General features: G+C 44.7%; 1 protein-coding gene across 3 annotated transcripts in view; it reads left to right on the top strand.

Moving 5' to 3' along the window:
• The window catches only part of epha4b (eph receptor A4b), a 123437-nt gene extending 109422 nt beyond the window's left edge, over window positions 1-14015 (top strand). For 2 of the 3 annotated variants that reach the window (XM_014191460.2, XM_014191462.2), the window contains exons 16-19: window positions 9867-10016; window positions 10257-10450; window positions 10591-10731; window positions 10940-14015. In XM_014191460.2, coding sequence (XP_014046935.1) covers window positions 9867-10016; window positions 10257-10450; window positions 10591-10731; window positions 10940-11039 — 585 coding nt within the window. In that variant the 3' untranslated portion in view covers window positions 11040-14015. The remainder of the gene's footprint in view (window positions 1-9866; window positions 10017-10256; window positions 10451-10590; window positions 10732-10939) is intronic. The other variant, XM_014191461.2, reaches the window with a different exon arrangement.
• Window positions 14016-16682: the final 2667 nt, after the last annotated feature.

Genomic DNA, 16682 nt, shown 5'->3' on the forward strand with positions numbered 1-16682 from the left:
CTTCAGAAAGTATTCATACCCCTTGATTTATTCCACATTTTGTTGTGTTACAGCCTGAATTCCAAATGAATTAAATGTATATAATTATCTCACCCATATACACACAATAACAAAGTAAAAACATGTTTTTATAAATGTTTGCAAATGTATTGAACATGAAATACAGAAATATCAAATTTACATAAATATTCACCCCCCTGAATAAATACTTTTTTATGAAGCATCTTTGGCAGCGTCATTCTGGGTAAGTCTCGTAAAAGCTTTCTACACCTGAATTGGGCTAAATTTGCCTATTATTATTTTCAAAAATGTTCAAGCTCTGTCAAATTGGTTGTTGATCATTTTCATGCCATACATTTTCAAGTAGATTTAAGTCAAAACTGTAACTCGGACACATTCACTTTCAATGTCTTTCACTGTCTTCTTGGCTGTTGATCATTGCTAGACAACCATTTTCAGGTCTTGCCATAAGACTTTCATGTAAATTTAAGTCAAAAAAAATTATTGGCCACATTCACTGTCTTCTTGGTAAGCAACTCCAGTGTAGATTTGGCCTTGTGTTTTAGGTTATTGTTGTGCTGAAAGGTGAATTCATCTCCCAGTGTCTGGTCGAAAGCAGATTGAACCAGGTTTTCCACTAGGATTTTGCCTGTGCTTAACTCCATTCTGTTTACTTTTTATCCTAAAAAAACTCCCCAGTCTTTAATGATTACAAGCATTCCCATAACATTTTATTTATTTATTTATTTCACTTTTATTTAACCAGGTAGGCAAGTTGAGAACAAGTTCTCATTTACAATTGCGACCTGGCCAAGATAAAGCAAAGCAGTTCGATAACATACAACAACACAGAGTTACACATGGAGTAAAACAAACATACAGTCAATAATACAGTAGAAAAATACGTCTATATACAATGTGAGCAAATGAGGTGAGATAAGGGAGGTAAAGGCAAAAAAGGGCCATGGTGGCAAAGTAAATACAATATAGCAAGTAAAACACTGGAATGGTAGATTTGTAGTAGAAGAAAGTGCAAAGTAGAAATAGAAATAATGGGGTGCAAAGGAGCAAAATAAATAAAATAAATAAATACAGTAGGGGAAGAGGTAGTTGTTTGGGCTAAATTATAGATGGGCTATGTACAGGTGCAACATGATGCAGCAACCACTATGCTTGAAAATATGGAGAGTGGTACTCGGTAATGTGTTGTATTGGAGTTGCCCCAAACATAACACTTTTCAGGACAAACAGTTTATTGCTTTGCCTCATTTTTTGCATTATAACTTTAGTGCCTTGTTGCAAACAGGATACATGTTTTCAAATATTTGTATTCTGTGCAGGCTTCCTTCTTTTGTGGAGTAACTATAATGTAGTTGATCCATCCTCTGTTCTCATCTCACAGCAATTCAACTCTGTAACTGTTTTAAAGTCACCATTCGCCTCATTGTGAAATCCCTGAGTGGTTTCCTTCCTCTCTGGCAACTGGGTTAGGAAGGACGCCTTTATGTTTGTAGTGACTGGGTATATTGCTACAACATTCTTAGTGTAATTAATAACTTCACCATGCTCAAAGGGATATTCAATGTCTGCGTACATTTTTTTTAATAGGTACCCTTCTTTGCGAGGTATTGAAAAACTTCCCTGGTCTTTGTGGTTGAATCTGTGCTTGAAATTCGCTACTCGATTGAGAGACCTTACAGATACTTGTATGTGTGGGGGGTACAGAGATGGGGTAGTCATTCAAAAATCATGTTAACCACTATTATTGAATATGGAAGGAGTCCATGCAATTTATCAAGCGATTTGTTAAGCACAATTTTACTCCTGAACTTAGTAAGGGGTTGAATACTTATTGACATTTACATTGACATTTTAGTCATTTAGCAGATGCTCTTATCCAGAGCGACTTACAGTAGTGAATGCATACATTTCATAAATTTTTCCTCTGTACTGGTCCCCCGTGGGAATTGAACCCACAACCCTGGCATTGCAAACACCATGCTCTACCAACTGAGCCACACGGGACATTTCAGCTTGACATTTTTTATTAATTTCTAAAATGTTCTACAAACACAATTCCACTTTGACATGATGCGGTATTATGTGTAGATCAGTGACACAAAATCTAAATTTAATCAGTTGTAAAAATAAGGCTGTAACACAAGAAAATGTGGAAAAAGTGAAGGGATGTGAGTACTTTCTGAAGGCCCTGTAGGTGTAATATGGTTATATTTTCTGGTGCCTGTTAAAAGGCGAGCTGTAGCATTTTTAACTGTAGACAATGGAGTGATTTCTGACTGAGACATGTATATAGTACAAAGAGTAACAATTATGGAAATGGTCAAACACAGGTAGGCAGTCAAAAAACAAACATTACCTCACAACCATATAAACAGAAAGAACTGAACTAAATAGGGAGCTGATGAGACCAGGTGAGAAACGAACACAGGTGAAATCAATTAACAAAAATTAAAGACAGGGCTACGTTCTAGAACACAAAGAAACAGGGCTACGTTCAAGAACACAAAGAAAAAGAACAAGGTTGACTAAGAAAAGAAAAGCAGAACCTTACAGTACCCCAAGAGAGGCTCCTGTCGACCCAAGGGGCACCAGAGGGTGGAGGGGGCGGGGGAGCAGAGGTGGACGCCTACCTCGGGGGCAAGGTCCGGCAGGCTGGTTCAATGAGGTGGTGGACTGGCCTGACGTTCTGCGTCAAGGCTGATGTCCAGTGGGTCTGTTCGAGGGGGGTTCGACCCCAAGGTCGGGGAGTGGGACGATCTGGACGGTTATGGTGAAATGCCTGAATCATCTCTGGGTTGAGGAGGTCTTGGTCGGGGACCCAGGACCGGTTTTCATGCCCATAACCTTCCCAGTCCACTAGGTAGTGGATGCGACCTTTCAAGCATTTGGAAACTTTGGATAGCCCGTATGGCGCACTGCGTGTAGAGATGGGAGGATGAAGAGGACTGTAGGTGACTGCTTTTAACAGAGACATGGAAGGACGAGGAGATTTTATACTGACGGGGTAACTGGAGGCAGTACGTGACAGGGTTGATGCGATGGGTTATCTTGAAGTGACCAATGAAGCGAGGACAGACCTTTTTGCAGGGGAGGCGGAGCCGGATGTCTCTGGTAGAGAGCCATACGCTGTCTGGGGTGAAAGAGTGGTGTAGGTAGGCGGCGTCTGTCGGCAAAGTGTTTCTGGGTATTAGAGGCTTCCTGCAGATGCCGGTGAGCAGTCTCCCATACCCGCTCACTACGCCGAAACCAGTCGTCGACAGCTGGGACAGTACCAGGCTCCACCTCCCAAGGAAACATGTGGGGTTGGTAACCAAGGACACACTGAAACGGAGTAAGGTGGAGGGATGAGTGCATGAGTGAGTTCTGAGTGTATTCGGCCCAGGCCATATACCGACTCCAGTCGTGTGGAGAGGCAGAACATTGTTGGCGGTGGTACTTCCCTATTTCTTGGTTCAGGTGTTCCGTCTGCTCGTTGGTCTGGGTGTGCTACCCGGAGGAGAGGCTGAGGGTGACCCCCAGTCGGTCACAGAAGGCTCGCCACACCCAGGAGACAAACTGAGGCCTGCGGTCAGAGACAATGTCCTCCGGAATCCCATACAGACGGAACACCTGCTGGAACATACACTCCGCCAATTCCATGGCGTTAGGTAGATGAGGAAGAGGAACCAGACAACACATTTTTGAAAAACGGTCTACTATGATAAGGATGGTGGTGTTACCAGAGGATTCAGGAAGGTATGTGATGAAGTCAACAGCTATGTGGGACCAGGGTCTGTGAGGGATTGGCAAAGGTTGAAGCTTCCCAGAGGGGAGATGACGAGGGATTTTGGTTTGGGTGCAGACTGGACAGGAGAGTACGTAATCCCTTACGTCGGATGCCAGTGAGGACCACCAGAACTTCCGGGCTAGAAGTTCGGTGGTTCGTGTAATGCCCGGATGTCCTGACCCCAAGGACGTGTGACACCATTGCATCAGTTGGGGTCTAATAACTGCTGGTACGTAACTCCTCCCAGCTGGTGTCTCAAGAGGAGCCGGGTCTGAGGTTAGGGCTTCTTGTATGGCAGAGTGAACCTCCCACTGTGCCGGTCCCATAATGCAAGAGGGAGGAAGAATAGGTGTAGAGTCTGAGTTACTGGTCGGAAGGTCAAATTGGTGGGAGAGAGCATCAGCTTTTACATTTTTCCTTCCAGGGATGTATGTAACATGAAAATGGAAGCGTGTGAAGAGAGCCCAGCGGGCTTGTCTGGAGTTTAACCTCTTGGCCCCTCTGATATGTTCCAGATTATGATGATCTGTTAGGATGAGAAAGGGATGTTGTGCGCCCTCCAACCAGTGGCACCACTCAAGGGCCAGTTTGATGGCGAGGAGTTCTCTGTTCCCCACATCATAATTCCTCTCAGCGGGGGTTAACATCCTGGAGAAGAAGGCACAGGGATGTGATTTGGGAGGTTCCCACCCACTAAGAGAGTATGGGTCCTACTTCGGAGGCATCCACCTCCATGGTGAAAGGAAGGGTCGGATCAGGTTGGCAAAGGACAGGAGCTGAGGTGAAGAGGCATTTCAAGTTGTTGAACGCAGTCAGGGTGGTATCAATCCATTGAAGGGTCTGGGTCTTTTGGCTGGTAAGGGCAGTGAGGGGAGCGGCCGTAGAACTGAAGTTCCCGAATGAACTGGCAATAAAAGTTGGAGAACCCAATGAAACGATGGAGTTCCTTAACCTCTCTGGGATAGGGGGCGGTATTTTCACGTCTGGATGAAAAGCGTGCCCAAAGTAAACTGCCTGCTCCTCAGGCCCAGATGCTAGGATATGCATATTATTAGTAGATTTGGATAGAAAACACTGTTTGAATGATGTCTGTGAGTATAACAGAACTTAATGGCAGGCAAAACCCCGAGGACAAACCAACCAGAATAAAAAATGTTTGAGGTCACTCTCTTTTCAATGGGTTTTCTATGGAGATCTAGATTTCTAAGGCTTGCAGTTCCTACTGCTTCCACTGGATGTCAATAGTCTTTAGAAATTGTTTGATGTTTTTCCTTTGTGTAATGAAGAAGTATTGCTGTTCAGAACGAGGGTCGAGTGAAGTGTACTGTTTGTTAGAGGCGCGTGACCTGAAAGCAAGCTCCACTTTGTTTTCATCCGGCATTGAACGCAGTTTATCCCGTCTTAAATTTTAGCGATTATTTACGTAAAAAAATACCTAAAGTTGTATTAGGAAAGTTGTTTGAAATGTTTTCACAAAGATTACAGGTAACTTATGAGATATTTTGTAGTCATGTTGCGCGAGTTGTAACCGGTGTTTTTCTGGATCAAATGCGCCAAATAAATGGACATTTTGGAGATATAACGACAGAATTAATCGAACAAAAGGACCATTTGTGATGTTTATGGGACATATTGGAGTGCCAACAAAAGAAGATCTTCAAAGGTAAGGCATGAATTATATCGTTATTTCTGAGTTTTGTGTCGTGCCTGGCGGGATGAAATATGATTGTCTGTGTTTGTTTGATGGGGTGCTATCCTCAGATAATCGCATGGTGTGCTTTCGCCGTAAAGCCTTTTAAAAATCAGACACTGTAGTTGGATTAACAAGAAGTTTATCTTTAAAATGGTGTATAATACTTGTATGTTTGAGGAATTTTAATTATGAGATTTCTGTTGTTTGAATTTGGCACCCTGCAATTTCACTGGCTGTTGTCGTGGTGGAACGCTAGCATCCCACAAATCCCAGAGAGGTTAACGGTGGTGGGTTTGGGCCAGTTACTGACGGCGGTGACTTTGTTCTCATCCATGCAAACCCTTCCAGGTGTCAGTAAGATGCTTAGAGAGGTGATATGGAAGGCACTCTTTTCAGTCTTCACATAAAGGTTATGGTCAAGGAGCTGTTGAAGATAATTTTGCACATGCTGTATGTGTTCCTTCAGGGAGTAGGAGTAAATCAGGATGTCATCAATGTAGACGATGAGAAAGCGGTTGATCATATCCTGGAAAACCTCGTTCATAAAGGATTGGAAGATGGCGGAGGCATTCGTAAGGCATGACCAGGTATTCATAGTGCCCTCGAGCAGTGACAAAGGCCGTCTTCCATGCGTTGCCTTCACGTATACGGACAAGGTTATATGCACTTCGCAGGTCGAGTTTAGTATAGATGTTAGGGCGGCCCACTTGTTCAAGGGTCGCTGGGATCAGAGGAAGAGGGAAACGGTTATTGACCATGACGTCATTCAGGGAACGATAATCAATACATGGACGGAGACCACCGTCCGTTTTTCCACCGCAGCCAGGGAAGAAGAATGACGAATTAAACTGTTTGAGTGATTCATAAATGTAGTTCTCCATTGTCTCATTTTCTGGGATAGATAGGGGGTAAACACGACCCTTCGGTGGGGACACTCCAGGGAGTAAGTCAATAGCACAGTCTCCTGGGCAATGTGGTGGCATAGTGGAGGACTTGGTTTTGCTGAAGACATTGCTATACTGGGCGAATTCAGATGGTACGGTGGGTGTCACTGCCAAGGCAGAGTCCTCAATGGTGGTGGCTCTGCAGGGTAGGCTGAGACAACTGGAGAAGCAGGTAGAAGACCAGGACAGTAGTTCCCCTTGTTGCCACGAGATGGCAGGGTCGTGACGACAAAGCTAGGGGTATCCGAGGATGAGTCGCTGTTTGGGGGATGAGAGTTCCATGAGTTGAATGGTTTCGGTGTGGAAGACTCCAATCTGGAGGGTGACGCTCTGTGTCAGGTGCGTGATGAATCCCGTGCCCAATGGCTGCCCGTCCAGGGTGTTAATCCTTAAGGGAGGGGTGACAGGTGTTAGATCAATGTCAAGCTCTTGTACTAGCTGGTGATCTATAAAATGACCTGCTGCTCCCGAATCTTTCAAGCCTTCTACGTACTTGGTAACCCCATTCACGGTTATCAATACTGGGACGGAGAATTGCTTCTGGGAGATATTTCGAAATAAGGACACGCCTACCTGCATGGCAGCGGGGGGACCCTTCTCATCTCTCCGTGGGGGGGGGGGGGGGGTGAACAGGGCAATGGCTGAGTAGATGATCTTTCGCTGAACAGTATAGGCAGAGCCCTTCTTGGATACGCTTTTGACGTTCGATACACGGGAGAGGAGCATGGCCCAACTGCATGGGTTCTGGAAGACTCGGACGGGAGGACGTAAAGAGAATATTTTGGGTTCCTGGGTGGCAGAGTTCTTCAGCGGTCGGTGACGAGGTGGTCGATGGAGATGGACATACAAATGCATTGACTTAAATTCAGAATGTAACCTCTACAGGCCAGCTCCGCCTGAAGTTCCCTGTTGAGCCCTCTTCGGTAGACGGTAAGTAAAGCAGCCTCATTCCATCCACTCCCTGGAGCCATGGTGCGGAACTCGAGGGCATACCTGGCAGCTGAATTGTGTCCTTGTTGAAGTTCTATGAGGAGGTCTCCTATAGGACGACTGGAGGGAGAGTGATCGAATACCTCTTTGAAGAGGATGTGGAAATGGGTCTCGGATCCGAGTTCTGTGCTGTTGGCAGTCCATATGGCGGTGTCCCAATCCAGGGCTTTGCCTGTGAGTAGAGACACAACAAAATCCACCCTGCTGTTGTCGGTGGAGAAGTTAGTGGGGTTGTGCTCAATGTATTTGCTGCATTGCATCAGAAATCCCTGACGTTTCCCTGGCGAACCGTCATATTTTCCAGGGATGGGTATGAACGAAGGAGGGCTATGGGTTACGATACCTGGCATCGGAGGAGTAGGGATCATCTGGCGGAGAAGATGGCAAATTTCCTCCATAAGCTCCTCTTGCTGGGTTAGGCGCTGCTGTAGCACCACTGAATCCATTCCGTTTTTAGGTGAGGTATTCTGTAGTGAATCCTCAGGGAGAAAAAGGTGTAGATTCACGCGCAGGGCTCGGCAGATCGTGGTCACAGGTAGGCAGTCAAAAACAAACAATACCTCACAACCATACAAACAGAAAGAACTGAACTAAATAGGGAGCTGATGAGACCGAGTGAGAAACAAACACAGGTGAAATCAATGAACAAAAATTAAAAACAGGGCTACATTCCAGAACACAAAGAAACAGGACTACGTTCAAGAACACAAAGAAAAAGAACACAAGGTTGACTAAGAAAAGAAAAGCAGAACCTTACAAGACTAGCTATATTTCTTAGATGATAAAAGCAGGACTGGACAACCTTCTTTCCATGCAGCTAAAGGTTTAGGTCAGGGTCAATGAGGATGCCAAGGTTTCTGGCCGTAGGCTTTACATTGGTGGACAAATATCCAAGGTTATTTACAATATGGGTTCTAGCAAGGTGGGTGCCAAATAAAACAACCTCTGATTTATTTTCATTGAGCTGGAGAAATTTGTCAGACATCCAACATTTGATGTAAGCAAGACACTTGTGAAAGGTAGCTATGCTAGCTTGGTCACTCGGTCAGATTGGTAAAAAAGCTGAGTGTCATCTGCATAGCATTGAAACTGAATGTTATAATTGCGGATGACGTCACCAAAGGGAAGCATGTAGAGGGAAAAAAGGATGGGGCCCAAAATTGACCCCTGAGGGACACCATAGTGAATTGATGCTGGGGATGATGCTGAACCACCCATGCATGCTCATTGAGAAACGTATGCTACATAGATATGACCTGAACCAGTCGAGGGCAACGCCGGAGATTCCCACTCACCTTTCCAGCCCGTCAGCAAGGATGTTCTGATCAATAGTATCAAATGCTGCACTGAGTTCTAAAATAAGTAGAATGGAGCATTCACCGGTATCGGCAGCCAACAGAAGGTCATTACTGACTTTAAATAAAGCAGTTTCTATGCTGTAAAATGAGTGGAAGCCCGACTGGCATTTTTCAAATAAGTTGTTTATACTCAAATAAGCCACAAATTGCTTGAAAACAACTTGGATAAAAAAGGGACGTTTAGAGATCTATAATTACTCAGCCAATGTGTCAGTCACTCGCTGGTAGATACTGTACAGCTACACACACAGTCAGCAGTGTCAGGAGACTCACACACATACATCTACAGGCCATAGAAGGAAGGAGGGATAGGGGAGAGGGAGGGGGTAGGGGACAAGGAAAGATGCAGAGAGCAAGAGAGGGAGAGGGAAGATAGAGAGAAAGAGAGACAGAGAGAAAGAGTGGAGTGAGATGAACAGGGGGGGGGTTAGCGGGGGAGATAGAAAAGGAAAGGGGGGGGGGGTGACTGCTTACTTTGTCTCTTTCATTTGACTTTGACCAGAGAGCTGGGACTAGAAGGAGTGCAGCAGTAGCAGCATGTTAAGACTGGTGTGATCTGTATAGAGAGCCAACCAGGCATCTTAATGCCGTCTCCTCTGTCCTCCTTATACACAGTCAGCCCCAATGCCTTTTAAAAGCCTGTTTTCGGCTATGCCTACTCCATATACACTCCTTTGATCCTTATTTTCCTCCTGAACAACAAAGGGAAAAAGGCTTGTGAAAGACGAGTGAAAGAGGACAGATGGAGGAGTGAAGTCAAAGCGCTACTGTGTTCCCTGTTATTGTGCGAATAGAAGGAAATGCTTTGAGTTTGTGTTTTAGTCAATGAATATAATGAGGTACATCCCTATGACTACTCTATACTGTGTTTCCGTGCAATTCTTTGAGCTTTCCTACCTACGCGCACCCACAACGTGTATTGTTCCTCTCTCTTTCAATAGAATTCAATGAGTTGAATTGGTACATATTGCCAAAGCAGATAGTCATGAATAGTAGTAGTTTGTAAATCCTGTATTAACCTTTCAAGTAATGTTTTATTAACCCTTTCTACATTTATTGTTAACCATTTACAAACCTGTTATTAACCCTTCCAGGGAGGGAAGATCCCCATCCGATGGACGTCTCCAGAGGCCATTGCCTACAGGAAGTTCACGTCAGCCAGTGACGTGTGGAGCTACGGCATCGTCATGTGGGAGGTGGTCTCATATGGAGAGAGACCCTACTGGGAGATGTCCAACCAGGATGTGAGTTGTTTCATTATAATAAAGCACAGTGTACAGCTGATAGGGTATATATTAATCAATGATTTGCTATTGATGGCTGGTTTTGTGTGGAAGCTAGGCGGACTCAGTTGGCTTTCTCTCCCATCCTCGGTGGATTATAATTATTATGATGACAATTTTTGTGATTGACTAGGGTCTATCTAATCCGCCCCTATTTCTCTCTCTCTCGGTCTCTCTCTCTCTCCCTTCCTCTATTTCCAGGTGATAAAAGCCATAGATGAGGGATACCGTCTCCCTGCCCCTATGGACTGTCCTGTTGTTCTCCACCAGCTGATGTTGGACTGCTGGGAGAAGGGCCGCAGTGAACGGCCCAAGTTTGGCCAGATCGTCACCACCCTGGACAAGCTGATCAGAAACCCAGCCAGACTCCGAGAGCTGGCCAACAGCTCAGTATGGTGAGTTACAATGGGTCAAAAACTCAGTCTTCAGGCACACACTGTCAGATCCAGAATAAACTATTAGAACTAGTATCTGGACTGTTTGGGATATTTAACTATGCTGATAAGAATGTGTATGTTCTGTCCTGTTTGCCCAGCAGGGAAGACCCAACCACTCCGGAGTTTAGTGTGAGTACGGTGGAGGAGTGGCTGGAGGCCATCAAGATGGGCCAGTACAAAGAGAACTTCTCCAGTGCTGGATACGTCACCCTGGACTCTGTCCTCTACATCACCATCAGGTGAGAGACATGGGCAGGGCTGGACTGAGCTGGGCAGGGCTGAGCTGGGCTGAGCTGAAGCGGGGTCGAGCAGGGCTAAGCTGAGGCTGGGCTGAGCTGGGTTACGGAAAGGGGAGTAGGAATAAGCAGAGCTGGGGAAAAGGGGAGTCTGTTGTTGCTGCTGTTTGGCATTTTTCTAAGTCCCTTTTTGCTCTGTCCTCTTCTGTAGTGAGCTCGTTAAGATGGATGTGACTTTGGCGGGTCACCAGAAGAAGATCCTCTCCAGTGTCCAGAGCCTGCAGACCCAGGGGACCCACGTCCAAGTATAACAGTTTCCCCATAGAGACACACTGAGAGAGAGAGAGGGCCAAAATGGACGCTCTGCTTTGAGTTTAACCACTGAGACACGCTGAGATTAAGCCAACATAGACATCTTGGGTTGGGTTTCCCCATACAAAGACACTTAGATGGAGCCGTAATGGACGCTCGGCTCCTTTACTTCCTCTTCGCAGCTTCACCATTCCACCCGTCCTGGATGTTTTGATAGCGTAGGCACTTCCAGCTTCTGTCCACGCACTTAGAGGCTTAGCAACCCAGCCACCTCAGAAACCAGTCTACATCCAAGACGTCTCTGACCGTATCAATAAGAACAACAAAAATGGTAAAAATAAAAAATTTATTTGATTGTAATTATCATCACTGTCTGTGAAGTTTAGTGTACAGTTGTTTTTATGGTTGTTTTGTTTTTCGTTTTACAATAAGCTGTTTTTTATTTTCTACACAGTTTATGGTGCCAGGAGATATTGTATATGTATAGATAAATGTTTACAAGAGCTGTGTGTCAGTCCGCCAGTCTAGAACTGAACGTAAAGTTTGTATCAGTGGTCAGGCAACGCAGGTGGGATGTTCCTTCCTGGTGCATGTGTTGCCAGGCCCCTCCCCTTCATATAAGCCCCTCCCCCCAGGACGCTATTAGATGTATCATGGATGTGTGAGGGAGCTAGGAGAAATAGAGAAACGTGAAAATATGAGATGGAGATGTCTGTTCATGGTCTCAGAAGACTTCCATTCCGTTTGGCCAGGAACAGACAGGGCTTCCATAGCCACTGCTTCCAGACGCACACAGTTCACTTGAGTAAGTTCATTTAGTACAGCCTACAGCAGCGACGTATAGGATGCCGTCAGTAAGAAACCTGCAGGGCGATACAGCGTTAGCACATTATCTTCCAAGGGTTGGCCTCCTCAATTGGAGAAGCTGGAACGGTTGGTGACAGAAGAAGAGCGGAAAAGTAGATAACCTTGTGTGTGTGACGTTGACACTGTTTGGAACGTGTATCTGTCTCTCAGACGTTGTGCCATGTACAGTTAGTATTGCTCTGAAATGTTGGGCAAAGTCAGACTTGATTGTGAGGTAGACTTGACTTGAGTAGACTGTGCTGAGTGATGTTTTTTGCCTCATTTCACCTCTGATTAATATGGGTTCATTCACGGTTTGTCCTAACCACCTTTGTTCAGTAATGCCAACTGCTTCCAAATCTACAAGAGTCAATGTCCTGTTCAAGCAAACCTGCTAACCTAATTTCCTGGATAAGTGAAAAAAAACATCAATGTCCTGTGCTCAACAAAACAATGTTTTCAATGTGAAACGAAGGAAATTCAACTGCGTATCAAAACCAACATGCCCTCTCACTTTGGGGAAGGGAGGGTGGAGTTTTGCACTTATCTAGGAAATCCAGCTAACCGCTTTGATTGAATATGGTCGTCGATGTTCACTGCACCCCTGTATGTATCTGGTTATGTTTATGATAACAGTGTTATTCTGCTACCTGACTGGACAACAAACGCACCAACATATATACCATTGTACCATACTGTAAAATATGTACAGAGTTGATTTGAAACTCTAGAATGTTTGTAACAATAACGGTGATGATGATGGGTGATAACGATGGTAATGATGTACTTTTATTCTGAAGGAGGAGAGAAATCTGGCATTTTTTCCTTGCGGAGGTGGGTCATAGGAGATAGGCAGCGTGCGATTCGTTGACCTGACCTATGGAATGTACGTTACGTAGCATGGGTATTAAGTTTCAGTCTTTGATTGACAGGTGGCAGGGAGTGCAGTTTTCACTCGGCCGTCGACCTGGGGACGCTCGACTTTTAGATGCCTTATTTACTGTGCTACTTTTCTTTTCTGTTCCTCTCCTCCCCTGATCCCCATAGAGGCGGAGTTATGACTACATCTGTATATAGTATTTATCTGTTTCCCCGAGGTGACGTCACAGAAAATATCTGGGGGGTTTTTTAACTGAAAAACCCCAGGCTGTTATCACCTCTGTTTTGGTTCTTAAAAAAATATTATACATAAAACTATACTGCTGCTGTAAATCAACCACCAGTTTATTGGAAGCTGTATTGAAAAACACATTAGAAAGTCAACTTTTCATGTTTGTTTTGGTTTAGGAATTTGACCTGTTGGTATACTTGTCTAAACTAGGCGGTCAATGTATAGCAGAGAGAAGTTATAATTATTCCCTTCGTATCCCAAAGCTATTTGAAGTGTTCCAATGCCTCCCACACATATGATGGAGATGAGCAAATCTCAACTGCTAAATTAACCTTTGTCTTTCCAATGTGTCTCTGAAGGTGTCTATTAATGATGCGCTACCAACAAATGATGTATTCGTTATAGTGAATGGATTGAATTGCCAGAAGCCTTTTGCGGTGTCATCAATTAGATTCAAATATTCAACAAAGGACAGGAGCATATTGCGTCTGTTTGTTCAGACTCAAAAAAGCAAAATACTGCAAGACAGTGGTGACCAGTTGAAGGTTAGCTGTCTGTCAGTACTCATCATTTTACACTTTGAAATTGTCCTTGTTTGGTAAGCTAATCCATCACTCCCCAACCGGACGTCATAACCTTTGACCCCTATCTCATGACCCTTGAACCTTAGCCAGGCTCTGAGTCCTTTCATCTGGATGGATAAAGTTTCCCCTAGGCACTGTTCAAAGGTCAGTTTTGTGTTCCCCGCCTAACAGTTAAAGTTAGGATATGGAAATAGTAAGCTGATCCTAAATAATTGTTGGTGAAGACTTCTACCCCCAGCCAGGCCGGTTATTTACATGTTCCCAGACTGATTCCTTGTGAGATTGTTCTCTCGCTCTCCCTGGTCTTTCTTCCTTCCTGCCCTTGGCCCATTATATTTATCATGGCAGATTTCTATGCGCTTGTTCAAAGGGTGTACTCATTCTAAAGTCCTTCATGTCGCTGTAATAAATATGCTAATATTTTTTATTTCTCACCTGAAGCTCTTGGTGTCTTACTTTTCTTTTACTCACACACACACATGCATGTCGAACACACACACACACACACACACACACACACACACACACACACACACACACACACACACACACACACACACACACACACACACCAGAGACGTACACACACGGTCACACTCAAATGTGTAATAATGGCCATGCCTGAGCTTGTAGTATTTCCCAGGGGTCGGTGGTATAATGGAAGACTATGCGTGGCACCTTTACTGTGAAGAAACGTAAAGCTGAAGCTTAATCAGGCTTTGTGTCATTTAGGTTTAGGTTTTATTAGATAGTACAAAGTCAGTCGCTGCCTGTTAAGGATTCCTACATGCACCATGCCTGTTCTGAAAACACTAGATAAGATGGCGACACTAAGGAGGGCACGCGTCTTGCCGGTTCCTGCTCGCTTAGCTTTTTTTAATGGCTATTTTTACGTTAATTATTACTTTGTTTGCTCAGAATGTTCATGCAATAATTTCCTACAACAGACACACTTCTGGATCATGAATCAGAAGCTACACACTTATCTCTTGGCCTCCCAGATCTGGAGTACTAGATTCGCTCCTTTGTACCCCGCACAGTGGGCTTACCTGTTGCTGCTGACCAAGATGACCGAAGGCAACACCGGCGAGGAAGGAAAGGGAACTCCAAGCTAGGTTAGTGTTATCCAGGATCTTGGGACTTCCCTACCCTAAACCCTAACTCATACCCTTAACCTAACCCTAACCTTATCCATAACCTTTACATAACCCTAACCTTAACCCTTAACCATTTAAAATTTCAACTTCAATGGGGTGACGTCAGAGTTGGGACGTCCCAAGGATCCCGTTTAGACTTTTCCCTCCAAGCTAGGCTGAAAAGAAGGGCTACATGGCCTCCTGCACATAGTATCCTGATGGCTAATGTCCAATCGCTGGAAAATAAACTTTGTGAACTCAGCAAGGCTTCAATCGCAGAGGAACATCAGAGAATGTTGTGTCTTTGTTCTTACAGTGACATGCCTTAAAGACAATACACCCGACTCTGCCATTCAACCATACGGCTTTTCCATTTTCCGTAAGGATCGAACAGCGGCTTCTGGTACGAGTAGTGCGGGGGTGTATGCTTCCTCATCAACAATGCCTGGTGTACCGAAGTTGAAAACATTTCGAGCTCCTGTTAACCCGACCAGGAGTTTCTGTTGCTAAAATGCCAACCCCACTATACGCCAAGGGAATTCACGAGTGTTATCAAGGAGGCGCTCCGCGAAATGTACAAGAACATTAGCCAGCAAGAATCCTCTCACCCGATAACAGTCTATTGTCACTGGTGATTTTAACCAAGCATGTATAAAACAAATTCTTCCAAAATATCACCAACATGTCAACCTGCCTCACAAGAGGAAACAACGTGCTGGACCATGTGTAGTGCATTTGGAAAGGATTCAGACCCCTTGACTTTTTCACATTTTGTTATGTTAAAGCCTTATTCTAAAATATATGACATTTTATCCTCATCAATCTACACACAATACCGCATAATGACAAAGCGAAAACAGTATTTTTGAAAGTTTAGAAAATGTATTACAAATAAAAAACAGAAATACCTTATTTGCATAAGTATTCAGACCCTTTGATATGAGACTCGAAATTGAGCATCCTGTTTCCATTGATCATCCTTGAGATGTTTCTACAACTTGTTTGGACTCCACCTGTGGTACATTCAATTGATTGGACATAATTTGGAAAGGCACACACCTGTCTATATAAGGTTGACAGTGCATGTCAGTGCAAAAACAAGCCATGAGGTTGAAGGAATTGTCCATAAAGCTCTGGGACAGGATTGTGTCGAGGCACAGATCTGCGGAAGGCTACGAAATGTTTCTGCAGCATTGAAGGTCCCCAAGAAAACAGTGGCCTCCATCATTCTTAAATGGAAGAAGTTTGGAACAACCAAGACTCTTCCTAGAGCTGGCCGCCCAGCCAAACTGAGCAATCGGGGGAGAAGGGCCTTGGTCAGGGAGGTGACCAAGAATGTGATGATCTCCAGAGTTCCTCTGTGGAGATGAGAGAACCTTCCAGCAGGACAACAATCTCTGCAGCACTTCACTAATTAGGCCTTTATGGTAGAGTGGCCAGACGGAAGCCACTCCTTAGTAAAAGGCACACACGACAACCCGATTCAAGTTTGCCAAAAGGCACCTAAAGGACTCTCAGACCATGAGAAACAAGATTCTCTGGTCTGATGAAACCAAGATTGAACTCTTTGGCCTGAATGCCAAGAGGCACATCTGGAGGTAACCTGGCACCAACCCTATGGTGAAGCATGGTGGTGGCAGCATCATTCTGCGGGGATGTTTTTCAGTGGCAGGGAGAATAGTCAGGTTTGTGGGAAAGGTGAACGGAGCAAAGTACAGAGAGATTCTTGATGCGAAGGTTCACCTTCCAACAGGACAACGACCCTAGGGACACAGCCAAGACAATGCAGAAGTGGCTTCGGGGCAAGTCTCTGAATGTCCTTGAGTGGCCCAGCCAGAGCCCAGACATCTCTGGAGAGACCTGAAAAGAGCTGTGCAGCGACACTCCCCATCCAACCTGACAGAGCTTGAGAGGATCTGCAGAGAAGAATGGGAGAAACTCCCCAAATGAAGGTGTGCCAAGCTT

This window comes from Salmo salar, chromosome ssa03, assembly GCF_905237065.1.
Source record: "Salmo salar chromosome ssa03, Ssal_v3.1, whole genome shotgun sequence".
In the NCBI taxonomy this organism is placed as follows: domain Eukaryota; kingdom Metazoa; phylum Chordata; class Actinopteri; order Salmoniformes; family Salmonidae; genus Salmo; species Salmo salar.